Source organism: Petaurus breviceps, unplaced genomic scaffold (genome assembly GCF_028583685.1).
Source record: "Petaurus breviceps papuanus isolate PSGF00001 unplaced genomic scaffold, PetGlider_PUasm1.0 37, whole genome shotgun sequence".
Taxonomy (NCBI): domain Eukaryota; kingdom Metazoa; phylum Chordata; class Mammalia; order Diprotodontia; family Petauridae; genus Petaurus; species Petaurus breviceps.
Window position 1 is genome coordinate 103,752,488 of NW_027186296.1, and position 15,586 is coordinate 103,768,073.

General features: G+C 37.8%; 1 protein-coding gene across 1 annotated transcript; it reads left to right on the forward strand.

Annotated features, from left to right (window-relative positions):
• Nucleotides 1-3,489: 3,489 nt before the first annotated feature.
• On the forward strand, nucleotides 3,490-15,511 carry LOC138169592 (interferon-induced protein with tetratricopeptide repeats 1B-like). Its single transcript, XM_069099179.1, has 2 exons — nucleotides 3,490-3,634; nucleotides 13,352-15,511. Exons 1-2 carry the CDS (start codon nucleotides 3,630-3,632, stop codon nucleotides 14,796-14,798), a joined length of 1,452 nt encoding a protein of 483 aa, XP_068955280.1. The 5' UTR covers nucleotides 3,490-3,629; the 3' UTR covers nucleotides 14,799-15,511.
• Nucleotides 15,512-15,586: the final 75 nt, after the last annotated feature.

The following is a 15,586-nucleotide window of genomic DNA, read 5'->3' on the forward strand; positions in this document are numbered from 1 at the left end:
GGGAGAGAGCTCAACCTCCAAGACAGTATGTGATCAATGTCAATCTAGTAACACAGATAATTTCTAGGGCACTTCAGAGGGGGATGAGAGAACAACAGGACAAAGGCTGTACAGAGAATAAGACTTTAGCTGTATGTTGGAAGATGGGTAGAATGAGCAGCCTGATGGGTAGGAAGGCATCTAAAGGGGAAAGGATAGAGGCAGAGACACCAGAGATCTAGAGGGGCAAAAGCAGAGCTTGAAAAGTATGAAGGAAGATCTCAGTAAAGTGATCAGACTGAAGGGCTTATTTAGGAGACCAAGGACCAGGACTTAAGGGTTCAATGAAGGAATTGAATCTTTGACCTCTAGAGAGTAGGGATTTACATTCAAGGGTTTGAAAATGGAGAACTGATGAAAGGGGTGAGTGAGGAATATTAATCTGGCAGTGTTGTGCAAGAAGGACTAGTGGATGCACAGACTAGAATCTTTGGAGAATGTTTAGGAGGCTCCTGAAACAGTCCAGGCATAAGATGATGATGGTCTAGAAATGTAAGAGAAGAAATAGGAGAAGCTAAAGTCCAAAGACAGAGAGAGACTTGTGGGCTGCTAAGATGTGCCACAGTGCATAGGGCACAATACCTGGGGTCAGGAAGTCTCATCCTCTCAGTTTGAAATCTGGCCTCACTTACTAGACAAGTAACTGAAGCCTGTTTGCCTCAGGTTCCTTATCTGTAAAGCTAGATAGAAAAGGAAGTGGCAAACCCCTTTGGCAAACTACTTTGCCAAGAAAACCCCAAATAAGGTCACAAAGATTCAGACACAGCTAAAACAACAGAACAACAGCAAGTGTTGGTCCCACTAAGTCGCACAATGGCCATAGGAGACTGTATACTGAAATTCACTCCCAAATGTCACTCCTTCTTCATCAGGGTATTGACACTGTGCTGGCTATAAAACCCAGTCTGAATTCTGACTCCTAGATGGCTATGCCTCATTATCCCAACCTTTTGAACTACGTAGATCAGCATCGTTTCTCAACAGCTGTAATAATCTTAGTAACCACCAAAATCCCCAAAAGTGAATGAGGCAAAGAGACAAGACCAAGCTCCTTCAAGACTTTGAAGAGACTGTAAATTCTGCTTATACAACAATGGAGAAAGACTCTTCCTAACATGTCAGTCTATTAATAAATGTTTATTAAGCACTTACTGTGTGCTAAGCCCTAGGGATGCAAAAAGAGGAAAAAAACAGTCCCTGACCTCGAGAAACCCATGTTCTAATGGGAGAGAAAACTAGCAATGCAAATATTTACATTCAAATTACATACAGAAAAAATAGGAAATAATTCAGAGGGAAGGCATGAGAGTTAAAAGATATTGGGAGACAGGAGAAAATGCCCAGGAATGAGAGAAAGGGTGTCTTGTTCTTGGAATAATGAGGTTAACATCACTGGATGGAAAAGTACTTTCTGGGGAGTAAGATATAGAAGACTGGAAAGATGGGAGGGGGCTCATTTATGAAGGGCTTCGAAATCCAAAAAGAGGATTTGGTACATGATCCTAAAGATGAAAGGGAATCCCTGGAGCTTATTGAGTAGGCAGATGACATTGTCAGACCTGTGCTTTAGGAAAGTCACTTTGGTGGCTGAATGGAAGGCAGACTGAAGTGTGGAAAGACCTGGGGCAAGCAGACCCACCAGCAGGCCATCCAGACATGGAGTTATGAGGGACTGAACCAAAGTGGTGACAATGTTAGAAGAGAAAAAGGGGTGTATTTGAGAGATTTTGCAGAGATGAAATAGGCAGACCTTGTCGACAAATTCTATACAGAGCAGGGGAGGAGGGGTGGATGGGGAGAGATATTGAGGAGTCAAATCTGAGTTGGTAGCCTGAGGAACTGGGAGACTAGTGCAGCCCTCAACAATTATATGGAAGTGTGAGTGCCGGGGGAGGGTTCAGCTTAAAATTTCTACTGGATCTTCAGGTCAAAATGTCTGAAAGGATGTCTCAGAGGAGGCTGGACATGGGGTTGGAGACAAGTAGACCATGAAATGGAAGGCACATGGCCAGACAGGAGACTCCCTTTCACAACTCCTCTTCCATCTGAAGGCAGGAGATTAGACAGGAAATTGTGTAGCAGGAGACTGAAGCAGAACTTGCAGAGCAGGATATGGAAGTCCTGCTCCCCACTGATTTTCCTCTTTGCCTTCCCTGTATGAGCAGAATCAGGAGGAGATAGAGGTCAAAAGGATCCATGTTCCTCTTTGCCCTGGAGGTTGTCCACAGCACTACTGGGAGATCAGACTAGCAATGGAATACGGAAACTGTGTTGTGTGGACACAGATGTGATTAAGGCTGCCCTATTGAGAAAATGATAGCTGGATGGCTCAGTGGATAGGACACTAAGCCCAGAATTGGAACAATGTGAATTGAAATCCAACCTCGGACACTTAACAGCTGTGTGACCCAAAGCAAGTCACTTATCCTTTATTTGAAACTGTCACATGTGAACCAGGAGCTTTGGTCCACAGACTACATATGATTCTAACAAGATCACGCACAAAAAAAATTTTGAATAAATGCTTGTTGAATTCCCTAGGTTCTTCTCCTGTGTTTCTGTTCATTCTTCTAGCCCCTTCACAGGCTGGGCCTTCCACTTTGTTAAGGATATTGTTCATCACTCCACCACTCCCATATCTCCAGTAAAGGGACATTTCTCCTGGAGACTGAATCAGATTAAATATAATTGGGAAATGTGTAACAAGAAATATATAAATTCAATGAAACATAAATGAAGCTTAAGGTTTTCTAAGTCAATATACAATCCACAGAAATCCTTTTTTTCTTCTGAGTTTTACTCCCAGCTGTGTGACACTGAGCAAGTCACTTGACCTTTATTTGCCTCAGTTCCTCATCTAAAACATTGAGACACAATAGAGAAGAAAATGGAAAATTACTCCAGTATCTTTGCCAAGAAAATTCCATGGAAAAGTCCATGGCGTTATGTGTAGAATAGGACAAAATTGAACAATAAAAGAAAAACTCTGAAAGTAGATTTGCTGATTCAATCAGAGAAATATACAGATGAGGGAACAGAGATCTGGCTGGAAACCTGAGAAGCACAAGCAGGTTCCTTGTTCCTTACACCACTTTTTCTAGCACTAGTTTGCCTGATTTTTAATAAAAATTTTCCCAAACTTTTTCCAAATCATTCTACCCCAGGTAAAAGTCTATCTTTCTGGCTTATTACTTTCATTCATGTGTATTATCAGTCACAAGGAATAGTTCTCTGGGTAAAGTGAGGGTGGGGTGGAGATGAGAAGAAGTAAGGGTAGAGAGGAGATGGGTAAACATTTAGTAGTGAAAGTATCACAATGACAAAAAACAGGAAGTATTGTTTTGTTTTAAACCAAGCCCAAGTCTCTCAATACAGCTCTATCCCAGCAGTTATAACTCTTCCAGATCCTCTAACTTACTGTGAGTGAGTTTCAGTTTCAATTTTCCCAGCCCACATACACATGACACAATAGGATCCTCCTCTTTTGGCTATATAACTCTGCCTTGCACTGCCTGAGAAAAGCCAAGCCAGCTTCTGAAGAACTCAGACTCTCTCCCATCCCTTCACAAAGAAATAACCAGGAATCAACCATGAGGTAAACACCTTCCTTTTTTCTCTTCTATTGCCTTTCAAGTTTTCTAGTAGCTATTTTCTCAGACTTCAATGGATGAGCATCCTTCATACCCACTGAAGGCAGGTGCTCATACAGCCCAATTGGGGGAGAGATCTCACCATCTAAGACAGTATATCTTCAATGTCAAATGAGGCTCCAATGAAGGAATTGGGACTTTGCCCTCTAGAGAGTAGGGTGTGCAAGTGGGGACATGTCCTGATGAAAGGGGCTTCATTAGCAATAGTAAGCTGGCAATGGTGTGCAAGAAGGCCTAGCAACAGTACAAACGGGAATCAAGAGAGAATATTTACAAAACTCCTGCAGCAGTCCAGGCATTAGATGATGAACTTAGAAGCAAAGACTAAGTCCTGGGTCACTAGACATATATCTTCAAGTATATGCATATAAGTAAGCGTATTGTTCTGCATATATGCATGAACATGCACACGTTTAAATATACACACAGAGAGTTATGTTCTCAAGTTTCATTGTTTATTTCTTTAATCTGAAAATACTTTTCTTTTACTGGAAGAAAGACAGGAAATCCTTGGGAGTATGAGTCTTCCTGACTCCAGACTTGGTGTTCTGTGCATTATGGCACCACCTAGCAGCCCACAAGAAGTCTCTCTTCCTCTCTAGGTTTTCATTTCTCATATTCCTTCTCTTGAATTTTTAGACCTTTATCATCTCATGCCTGGATTGTTGCAGGAACCTCCTAAACCTTTTCACTGTAGTCATGCAAAACATTTCCAGATTATTCATGATGGGAAAAGAAAATTTTTAAAAACCTCAAGAAAAATAACGAAAGTTTAAAGGTATGCTTCAATCTGTATTCAGTCACGCCCAGTTTTTTCTCTGGGGATAGATAGCATTTTTTATCCTAAATCCATCAGAGCTGTCTTGGACCATTGCATTGCTCAGAATAGCTAAGTCATTCACAGCTGATCATTGTACAATATTGCTGTTATTTTGCACACATTACATTTCACTTTCCATCACCTCATGCAAATCTTTCCAGGTTGTTCTAAGAGCATCTTGCTCATCATTTCTTACAGCACAATAGTATTCCATCACAATCACATACCACAGTTTGTTTAGCTATTCTTTAATTGATGGCCACCTCCTCAATTTTCAATTCCTTGCCACCACCCTACTTGTTATAAATATTTTTCTACTCATAGGTTCTTTTCCTTTTCTTTTTTGTTTTTAAATTTCTTTAAGATACAGGCCTAGTAGTCATATTACAGGTCGAAGGGTATGCATAATTTTATAGCCCTTTGGGCATAGTACCAAATCCTCAACACAACATTTGAATCTGTTCATAACTCCACCAACAATACATTAATGTCTCATTTTCCCCCACATCCTCTCTAACATTTGTCATTTTTCCTTTTCTGTCCTTATTAGCCAATCTAATAGATTTGAGGTACTACCTCAGAATTGTTTTAATTTGCATTGCATTAATCATTAGTGAATTAGAGCTTTTGTCATATGGCTATAGATAGCTTTGATTACTTTGTCTGAAAACTGTTCATATCTTTTGATCATTTTTCGATTGGGAAGTGTCTCTTATTTTTGTAAATCGCACCCAGTTCTCTGTATGTTTGAAAAATGATGTCATTATCAGAAAAACTTGTTTCAAAGTTTTTTCACAGTTACTACTCTTAGCTGTATTTCTCTCCATCCTATGTCCCACCCCTGTATATCCTATTATCTCTCTCCTTTCGCCCAGTCCCTCCTCAAAAGTGTTTTGCTTCTGGCTGCTCCCTCCCCCATTCTGCCCTCCTTTCCATCACACCCCCTCCTTCTCTTATTTTCTTCCTCTCCTACTTTCCTGCAGGGTAGGATAGATTACTATACCCAATTCAGGGTGTATGTTATGCCCTCTTTGAGCCAATTCTGATGACAGTAAGGTTCACTCCCTCCTCCCTAACTCCCCCTTCTTCCCCTCCAATGTAAAATCTTTTTTCTTCACTCTTTTATATGAGATAATTTATCCCATTCTGCCTCTCCCTTTCCTTTTCTCCTAGTACATTTCTCTGCCACCTGTTAATTTTACTTTTAAATATCATCGATTCATATTCAACTCACACTTTGCCCTCTATCTATATACAATCCTTCAAACTGCCCTAATAATGAGAAAGTTCTTATGAGTTATGTCAACATACTTAAAAGTTTAGTTAAAGGAGACAAACAAATAGTAATGTACACTTACAGCATTTATTCTCTTAAAAACTAACAGACTTGTACAAAGAGCCAGCCTGAGGCTAACTGATGAACAAAAAGAGGAAAAACCTTGAATACATTTCCATCCCAATTCAGGGTGGTTGTGTCACACAAATTTATGACCTCCATAAATGTTTAATGCTTGTATGACAAAGCAATTTTCTTAATTTAATAGATGGTGAAAACAATAAAACAAGAGAACTGACAAGGTGTCAAATGAAATTATGATCCAGGATACCTGTGTTTTCTTTACCAATTCTAGAGCATAGTATATGTCCAGAAATATCAAGATAAGAAAAAGACCCATTACTCAAGTTAATGCCTCATTAAGGGTTTCATCCTTAAGGGCCATCAAGTAAGCCTCATCTCCTTTGTTGACATAAGGAGAGGCAATCTCCAAGCTTGCTCAGAGAACAAAAACAAAGCAGGGTCCATTTGGAAGTCATGATCTCAGGATGCTCTGGCATTGCTGACACAGGAAATTTCATTTTTAAGGTGAGGCAAAGCAGTCTGTTTGGTTAATTCAGACTTTGGCCAACATATGATATCTAATGATTATTATTTTCCCACTTTTGGCCAAAAGAAAGCCAGAAGGCTTAACCTTCAGGACTAGAAAGGGATGAGGTAAAAGGAAACTCATTCTTCTACTAGAGAAAGGAAAGGAAGTTCTAAAAATCCTTCCTTTATGGACCATGGAGATGCTTTCTTTTCAATATCTGGAGGGGGTCCCACAGACTGAGGGAAAATGACCATGGACAGCATAAATTTGTTTGCCGAGGTGGTGGAACTTCTGTGGGCAAAATTTTATCCTTAGCAGGACAAGAGCCAGGACAGTAAGTATCCCAGCAGCAGAAAGAGTGAGGGATCTGAGCAAACTGACCACCCTTGGAGAAAGGGCACTGAAAGGAATGGTTGGAGATCCCCAGAGATGGGCAATTACTGCAAGGCAATTGCAAACAAGAAGAAAGAGCAGGCTGAAGCTGCAAAAAGATATAAACAACCAGTCTTGGGTATGTAAGGGGAGCCGCAGGGAGGGAGTATTTCCTTTGTAGGCATGGACCAGAATTTTGGGAAAGATGTCTGCATCTGATGTTTTCTTTTTCAGGACCTTGACTCTGATGTCCAGTCAGGAGCAGGAATAATCTTTAGACGCCTAGAGTCCATATCCACAAGCTGGAGTAGTGAGACAGACCTGACAGGGGCTTCCAGAAGCATGATTTGATACTAAAGGCACATAGAAATGGTTCAGTTTTTCAGCCATGCAAGGCTAGGCTCAAAAAGTATAACAATACAAGAAAGTTTTGCTCACCATTTTACAAAATTGTATAATTACTTTAAGTCAGATAGAGATTAAACTTCTTTGTTTGCTCACAGTATACTAGCTTGAGGAAGGGAGATTACATGTCATTAAGATAATTAAGAAAACTTACACATGAACCATACAAAATAACAGAATCATTACTACCAATGTTAATTAACATCAATTCCTTGTGTCCCAGTGACCTATCCCGAATACTCATTTAAACAGTACTTTTTAAATCTCAGATGCCTCACATAGTTATACAATTCAAAAAGGGAATTCTGATTTTCTGGTTCAGATCTACAGTTTACCGGATAATTCTGACTTATATTAAGTTACTGCTACCACTTAAATTTGGTTCCACATTTTTGAAACTTCAGAAATTTTTCATTTTATTTCTTATTTGTAATTTCCATCATTACCTAAATCCTGTACCTAGTATAGGAATCCATTAAAATGTGAGGAACAACCCAAAAATGAGTTGATCTACCTTTCAAAATCATCAGACAAATGATATAATAAAGAAGAAATAATTTCACTGTTACCACTGTCTTATACATTCTGTACAAAAATCTACATTGAAATCTTATTGCCAAAGCATGCCAAAAGTTTGAATTTCTATAAAAGAAAATTTTTGGAAGCCAACCTTACACATCTGTGTATATTCCTTAGAGGAATCAATCTGATCCTGTTGCTTTCCTCAAAATTTGCTATCGTCCCATTATTTGATCTAATCATTTCCTCCTTTGTGGGATGTTGTCCCTATAGTTATTTATTCTTTGTCCATGAATATAACTTCATTTTTTTAATTTTTTTTTTGCTTTTTTTTTGGAGGGGTGAAGGCAGGGCAATTGGGGTTAAGTGACTTGCCCAAGATCACATGGCTAGTGTTAAGTAAGTGTTAAGTGTCTGAGGTTAGATTTGAACTCATGTCCTCCTGACTCCAGGGCTGGTGCTCTATTTGCTGCACCACCTAGCCACCCCCATGAATATAACTTCGTGATAAAATTGCTATAAAAGAAAAAGAGTGGAAATGTCATATATCTTAACAGAAGGAAGAACTTCCTTATCTCTCTTTGATTCCAGGCATGAGTCGTATCTGATAGGCAATCATGTAGCCACTAGGTGCTGCAAGCAGGGCTTAGGAGTAATCAGGTGGAGAATTTTCCCTTTCAGAAAAGAAATGCACAGTTGGGAAACAGTTAAAAAAAAAAGATTCTACCCAGGCAGTGTCCAAGGTTGTCTTCAAAACCTTTCCCAGGCACAGACATCCACCGTTTGGCAGTTCTCAGCCTGCAGTCCATGCCATTCCATTATTGGCTTTTATGACAACTATCCCTGTAATCAAATATTAAAACAATAGAATAGTGCAGTCCCTGAAAGTCTTCAATAGCAAATAAATATAGACTGGTATCCTTCAGATGCGGCCATCTAAAATTTGATCCAGCTATCAAGTTACAAATCTTTCTGCCTTCCTAAAATACTTCCTTACCCTCTCTCTCAACATACTAAAACCATCTGAAACTGATACAAAGGTACCCAGAACAACAATCTAGAGACTGGACGGGCTTAGATAAACTCCTATTTGTACCTAAACCTTTTTATCTGCCTTTCATATTTCTAGTCAAATCTTTATTTGTCTTTCCTAACCTCTCAAACCCATTATTCAGTTTATTCATCTTTCCTTTACATTTCTAACCATAATACAGGATAGCTCATAAGTTATTATTCTTTTACTAACATAACTGTTCTGTACTGGAATTCTAGCTTAAACAAAGCAAAGAGGTTAATGGCTAACCCCACAAGTTGATGGACTTATGTCCTTGCAAGTTTGTTTATTCTTCCTTAATTATACTCAGTTTGGAAGAGTGATACACTTCAGGAATCTAAGTCTTTAGCTTATACATTTTAATACTAATGATGACTTTTGCTTCGGCCATGGAATAACTACAAATTCTTATCAAAAGAGCAAGATCTCTTCTGTTTTACAACTTGTTGCTTTAGTTTAACAATACCTCATCTTGAAATTTTAGTAAACCTTCAAAATAATCACACAAGACTTTTGAAAACATCTCTTGTAAAATTCTTTTCTTTTCTTTAAAAACAATTTGAATTGATTCTGATGTTAAGAGAAATAATCATTAAACCTTAATGAAGACTATTAATTAGAAAGTTTTAAATGATATCTTTCTTTTTCCTTAAAGGAAAAATAAACTTTTAAAATTGAGTGGAAAATGTGGAAAATGTCCTTAAGTAACATAAATTCCAAAAGTATTATTAACAAAAAAAAATTCAAATTAATTGAAAAATTCCTAGATATCACAAATTCCTTAGTCAAAAAAGGTATTGTAATGGAATCTCACATTGGTAAGAGTTAAGAAACTGATCACAGTTGATGCTTTTAAAAGGTACTGCTTTTAGAATCCCTTTAAACAATGGGAACATCTTAAGGTGAGTCTTAAGCAGTTTGCATAAATTTCTGCACGTGTTCTATTTCTAGATGAAAACTAGTAATAGATTTCCCAGAAAGAAAACACAAAACAGCTCTTATCTTTTACTGACTACTCTGATCACAGAAATTTGCAAGAGAAGTCAAATGACCTTACTTATTCAGATGGTTTCAAGGGGACTTCACAATTTTACAAAATAAGGGGAATTGACATGGGCCCCAGGGAAAGGCTGATGCTGATGCCTATGCCTGCCAATTCCTATACATACAGTAATCAATGAGCAATTTTAGGTTTTTGTATTAAAACAGTAGCTCCAAGTACTTAGTTACCAATCTTACAAGTTTCATGAATGATAGCAGAACAATCTTAACTGAAACTTCCTTTTAAACTAAAGACAAACTTGGAAGCTTATGATTTCCCTAATTACAATACTTGAAAATATTACAACACATGGTCAGCGTATCCCATTCATCATTTTTCTGTTTCTCTAACAGTATAATTCTCAATTAAACAATTTTTGGATTTTATAAAAGAAACTGCTTCTGTTACAACATAGATAATACAACTGTTTACCAGAAACAGCATCAAAAACAATCATCATGTTCTTAAATTTATACTTTGAAATCTAAACCAATTCGTTAACAATCGGTAACCTTAATTCAGTCAGATGAGTTTTCAAATTGTTTTACACAGCAACTTCACATCCAAGTAAAACTCCACATGAAGTTAACAAACATAAAGGAATCATTTTAAACTTTATTTTTTAAATTAAATTTTATGTTTATTTTTAGCTTACATCATTCATTTCCACGAGATTTAGAGTTACAAATTTTCTCCCCATCTTTCCCCTACCCACCACCCCAAAATAGCGATCCCGTTGCATAGCCCTCCTCCAATCTACTCTTTCCTATACCCTCCCCCATAACCCCTCAGACTTTCCAGTAGGGCAAGATGAATCTCTGTACACCAGTGCCTATATATCTTATTTCCCAGTTGCATGTAAATAATCATAATTATTATTATATGTATTTTTAAACATTTGATTTTAAAACTTTGGGTTTCCAATTTTTTCCCTTCTTCCCTCATCACCCACCCTTACTGGGAAGATAAGCAATTCAATATAGGTTGTACATGTGTAGCTATGCAAAACATTTCCATTGTAGATATATTGTAAAAGATTGACTATATGACCCTCCATCCTATCCCACTTCCCACTTGTTCTATTCTCTACTTTGACCCTGTCCCTTTTCAAAAGTGTGTGCTTCCAACTTCCCTCCCCCCCCAACCTGCCCTCCCCTCCATCATCCCCTGTCTCATCCCTTTCCCCCCTACTCTACTGTAGGGCAAGATACATTATTTAGTATGTATGTCATTCCCTCCCTAAGTCAAATTCAATGAGAGTAAGGTTGACCCATTCACTTTTGCCTTCCTGTTCTTCCTCTCCATTGTAACAGTTTCCCTTTGCCTCTTCTATATGGGATAATTTACCCCATTCTGTCTCTCCCCATCTCCTCTCATTATATTCCTCTCTCACCTCTCAAGTTCACTTTTTAAGTATCATCCCTACCTATTCAACTGGTCCTGTGCCCTCTGTCTATGTATACCTGTACACATATATACACACACTCACATATGTATTCATATGCCAATATACACTCCTATATAGAAATATGTATGTTCCTATACATATATATACACATTTATATTCCCTTCAACTATTCTTATACTGAGAAATTTTCATAAGTTACAATTATTGTTTCTCCATGTAGGAATGTAAATAGTTTGACTTTGATAAGTTCCTTATGATTTCTTTTCCCTTTTTGCCTTCTCATGCTTCTCATGCTTCCTGTATCTGAATGTCAAATTTTCTATTCAGCTCTAATTTTTCATCAAGAATACTTGAAAGTCCTCTATTTCACTGAGTGACCATATTTGCCCCTGAAACATGACTCTCAGTTTTGCTGGGTAGGTGATTCTTGGTTTTAATCCCCGCTGACTTTGACCTCTGGAATATCATATTCCAAGTCTTGTGATCCATCAGTGTAGAAGCTTCCAGATTATGTATTAACCTGATTGTGTTTCCACGAATATTCAAATTGTTTCTTCTTGGCTGCTTGTAATATTTTCTCCTTGATCTGGGAACTCCATAACTTGACTATAATATTCCTAGGAGTTTTCTTTTGAGGATCTTTTTGAAGAGGAGATCGGTGGATTCTTTCAAACTCTATTTTGCCCTCTGGTTCTAAAATATCAGGGCAATTTTCCTTGATAATTTCTGGAATGATGTTTTCTAGGTTCTTTTTTTGATCACGGCTTTCAGGGAGTCCAATAATTTTTAAATTATATCTCCTGGATCTATTTTCCAGGTCAGTAGTTTTCCCAATGAGATATTTCACATTGCTTCTATGTTTTTATTTGTTTGGATCTGTTTAATAGTATCTTGATTTCTCATAAAGTCACTAGCTTCCATTTCCTCCAATCTAATTCTGAAGGAATGATTCTCTTCAGTGAGCTTTTGAGATTCTTTTTCCATCTGACAAATTCAGCTTTTTTAAGGCATTCTGCTCTTCTTTGGATTTTTGAGCCTCTTTTGCCATTTGATTTAGTCTATTTTTCAAGATGTTATTTTCTTTAATCAGGTTATTGACTCTCTTTTCATGATTTTCTTGCATCATTCTCATTTCTCTTCCCAATTTTTCCGATGCTTCTCTGATTTGGTTTTCAAAATCCTTCTTAAGCTCCTCTACGGCCTGTAAGCAATTCATAGTTTTCTTGGAAGCTTTGGTGCAGGAGTTCTGATTTCATTGTCTTCCTCTTGTTCCATGTAAAGCAATCATTTTTAATGAAATAAAGGTAAACCCAAATATAACAGCTTTAAATTATCAAATGTTATAACATAACAAACACACAAAATACAAGTTATAACCACTCAGTGCTCAAGTCCATGAATAGGTCTTAACAAGCAAGTGTTGGCAGATGAGCATGTCATGCATTGTTGGGAAGTCCAGCATGCATAGGCTGGAATGTGCGAATGTAATGACATGTTTACAATGTGTTACTTTAGTCACATGACACAATATTGCATCATCAAAATTTCCATATGGGAAAAAAACCCACAAAATTACCATAAAATATTAATTTTGAGATGTGTCATTTTTTAAAAAATTATGCATTTTTGAAGTAATGCAAATTTAAAAAAAACATTAAAGGATTAATGACAATAGATTTCTAGGGGGGCACTGAGTGATTTTTTAGGGGGATAGTAGGTCAGATAAGTTTGGGAACCTCTGGCTCAGTGGAAAAATATATAGGAACTGTTTCTGTTCTGACCAGAAATTGTAAGGGTCTTCCTCTCTCATTGATGTTTTTTTTTTTTTTGAATAGGCAAACTATGTCACCTTTGCCTCATTTCTTACCTAGCCTTAAATCATTGAATGAGTGTTCCCTCAGACAAACTGAGGCCTTGGAAAGATCTTAGTTTAAAAAGGTCAAGGTCTCTCACTATATCTGGGACCATCTTCAGTAGTCCTGACCTATGTCTTACCACTGGACTCATGACCCTGTAGGAAAGAGTGAATCCCTTAATTATGCACATCCCTCCCTCATTTAAATCCAATTCACATGAAAATCAAGACATCACCTTCCTGCTATCACTGGTCATCTTTGAGAATGAAGGACAAACAAAAACACCATAATAATGAAATATTCTCTTTGAATCCACAGTGAGATGTCCAAGAAGAATACTATGATGGATGCCCTGCTTGAATTGAGATGCCATTTCACATGGAATTTAATGAGAATAAACATAGACTTGCCTGATTTAGAAAACAGAATTCTGGATGAAATTGAGTTCCTGGAAACAAAATTCGATGTGGGAATTCACAACACATTGGCCTATGTGAAGCATTTGAGGGGTCAAAATGAGAAAGCTCTGGAAAGCTTGAGACAAGCTGAAAAATTAATCCAACAGCTGAATGATGATCAAGCAAAGATAAAAAACCTTGTTGTGTGGGGAAACTATGCCTGGATCTATTATCATATGGAGAGACTCCCTGAAGCCCAGACTTATCTGGAGAAGGTCGAAGCAAGCTGTAAGAAGCTTTCAAGCCCCTTCCGCTATAAAGTAGAAGTTCCAGAAATTGACTGTGAGGAAGGGTGGGCCCTGCTCAAGTTTGGAAAGGAGTATTATGAAGCAGCCAAAGCTTGTTTCCAAAAGGCCCTGGAATCAGAGCCTGAGAACCCTGAATTTAACACTGGATTTGCAATTACTATGTTTCGTCTGGATCATCGTGAAGGAGTCCAATCTAGTATTTCTCTAGAACCACTACAGCGGGCAATCACAATAAACCCAGAAGATGTTTACCTTAAGGTTCTTCTTGCAATGAGGCTCCAGGTTGTTGGTCAAGAGGAAGAAGGAGAAAAGTACCTTGAAGAAGCTTTAAAAAAGATGTCATCACAACCCTATGTCCTTCGCTATGCAACTAAATTTTACTGCAAGAAAGGATGCCTGGATAAAGCTCTTGATCTTGTAGACACTGCTTTGCAGGCTACTCCAACCTCTGCTGTCCTGCATTACCAGAAGGGATGTTGTTACAAGGAAAAAATTTTTCAAATCAAGAGGGCTACCAACTACAAGCCACAAGCCAAGGATAGACGCGATATTCTGAGAGCAACTGAATCGGCCATCTCTTGTTTTAAAACTTCAATAGAGTACAGACCCACATTTGAAATAAGTCATATAGAACTAGGCAACATGTATGCAGAAGCAGGTGACTTCCAAAAAGCAGAAGAAAGCTACCAGAAGGTACTGAGCATGGAACTGCATCTAGATATTGTAAAACAAATAGTCTACTATCACTATGGCCGCTTTCAAGAATATAGCAGAAAGTCGGATGCTGAAGCTCTTACCCTTTACCTGGAAGGACTGAAAATAAACACAGAAAATAAACATCTTCTAACTGCTTTGGAGAAACTTGCTAAAAAGCGTCTCCGACGAAATGCATCAGATGTGGAGAGTTTGAGTCTCCTAGGGTTCGTCCATAAAATGAAAGGAGAACCAGAAGAAGCCATACAACTCTATGAGACAGCCCTGGAGGTGGGCTCCTCCCTTCTGCTTTCTAGAACACCTCTCTTCCCTCCAGATGCTGCTCAAGCACCAGCTTTTTCATGAACCCTTTCCAGATCCCCACAGCTGTTACTGCATCCTTTTTTTCTGCAAACATCTTGGGTTTTTTTTTAATGAGTTTATATTCAGTTTTACCTGTTCCATTCATATTCATTCTGTGTGGTTTTTTTCATATTGACTTGTTGTCTATTAGAGCACAAACTCCTTGAGAGTAAGGACTATTTCCTTTGGAATTATATCTCAAATGTCTAGCACAGTGCTTAGTACAATGCCTGGAATATAGTAGGTGCCTAATAAATGTTTATTAAACAATGATCTAAGACAAGTACAAAGGGTTAATGAAAGAAAGTGCTATCCATATGCTGATAAAGAATTATCCCAGTACCTATTTTCCCAACTGTCCCCACCCTACTCCCTATGGCTAAGAACTTTATAAGTTGATGTTTTTTTTTCTTTGACAATATACCACTGTACTTTCTCTCTGAATGTAGATTGAAGCATATTTTTTAACTTTGTTCACATGGGTTTTTGTTTTTTTTTTTACTTTTGGTCTGTATCTTCTTCCACAACTGTAATGAACGTGGAAATATGGTTTATATGATAGCATATGTACAAATTATATCATTACTACTTTTAGAAAAGGGGAGGGGAGGGAGGGAGAAAAATTTGGAACTCAAAATCTTGTAAAAATGAATACTAACAATGTCTTGATTAGTAACAGTGAAAAAAATAAAATACTATTTGAAGCAAGAAAAAAACTTTAAAAATAAATTTTTATTGACTGTTGATGGATGGATGGATGGATGGATGGATGGATGGATGGATGGATGGAT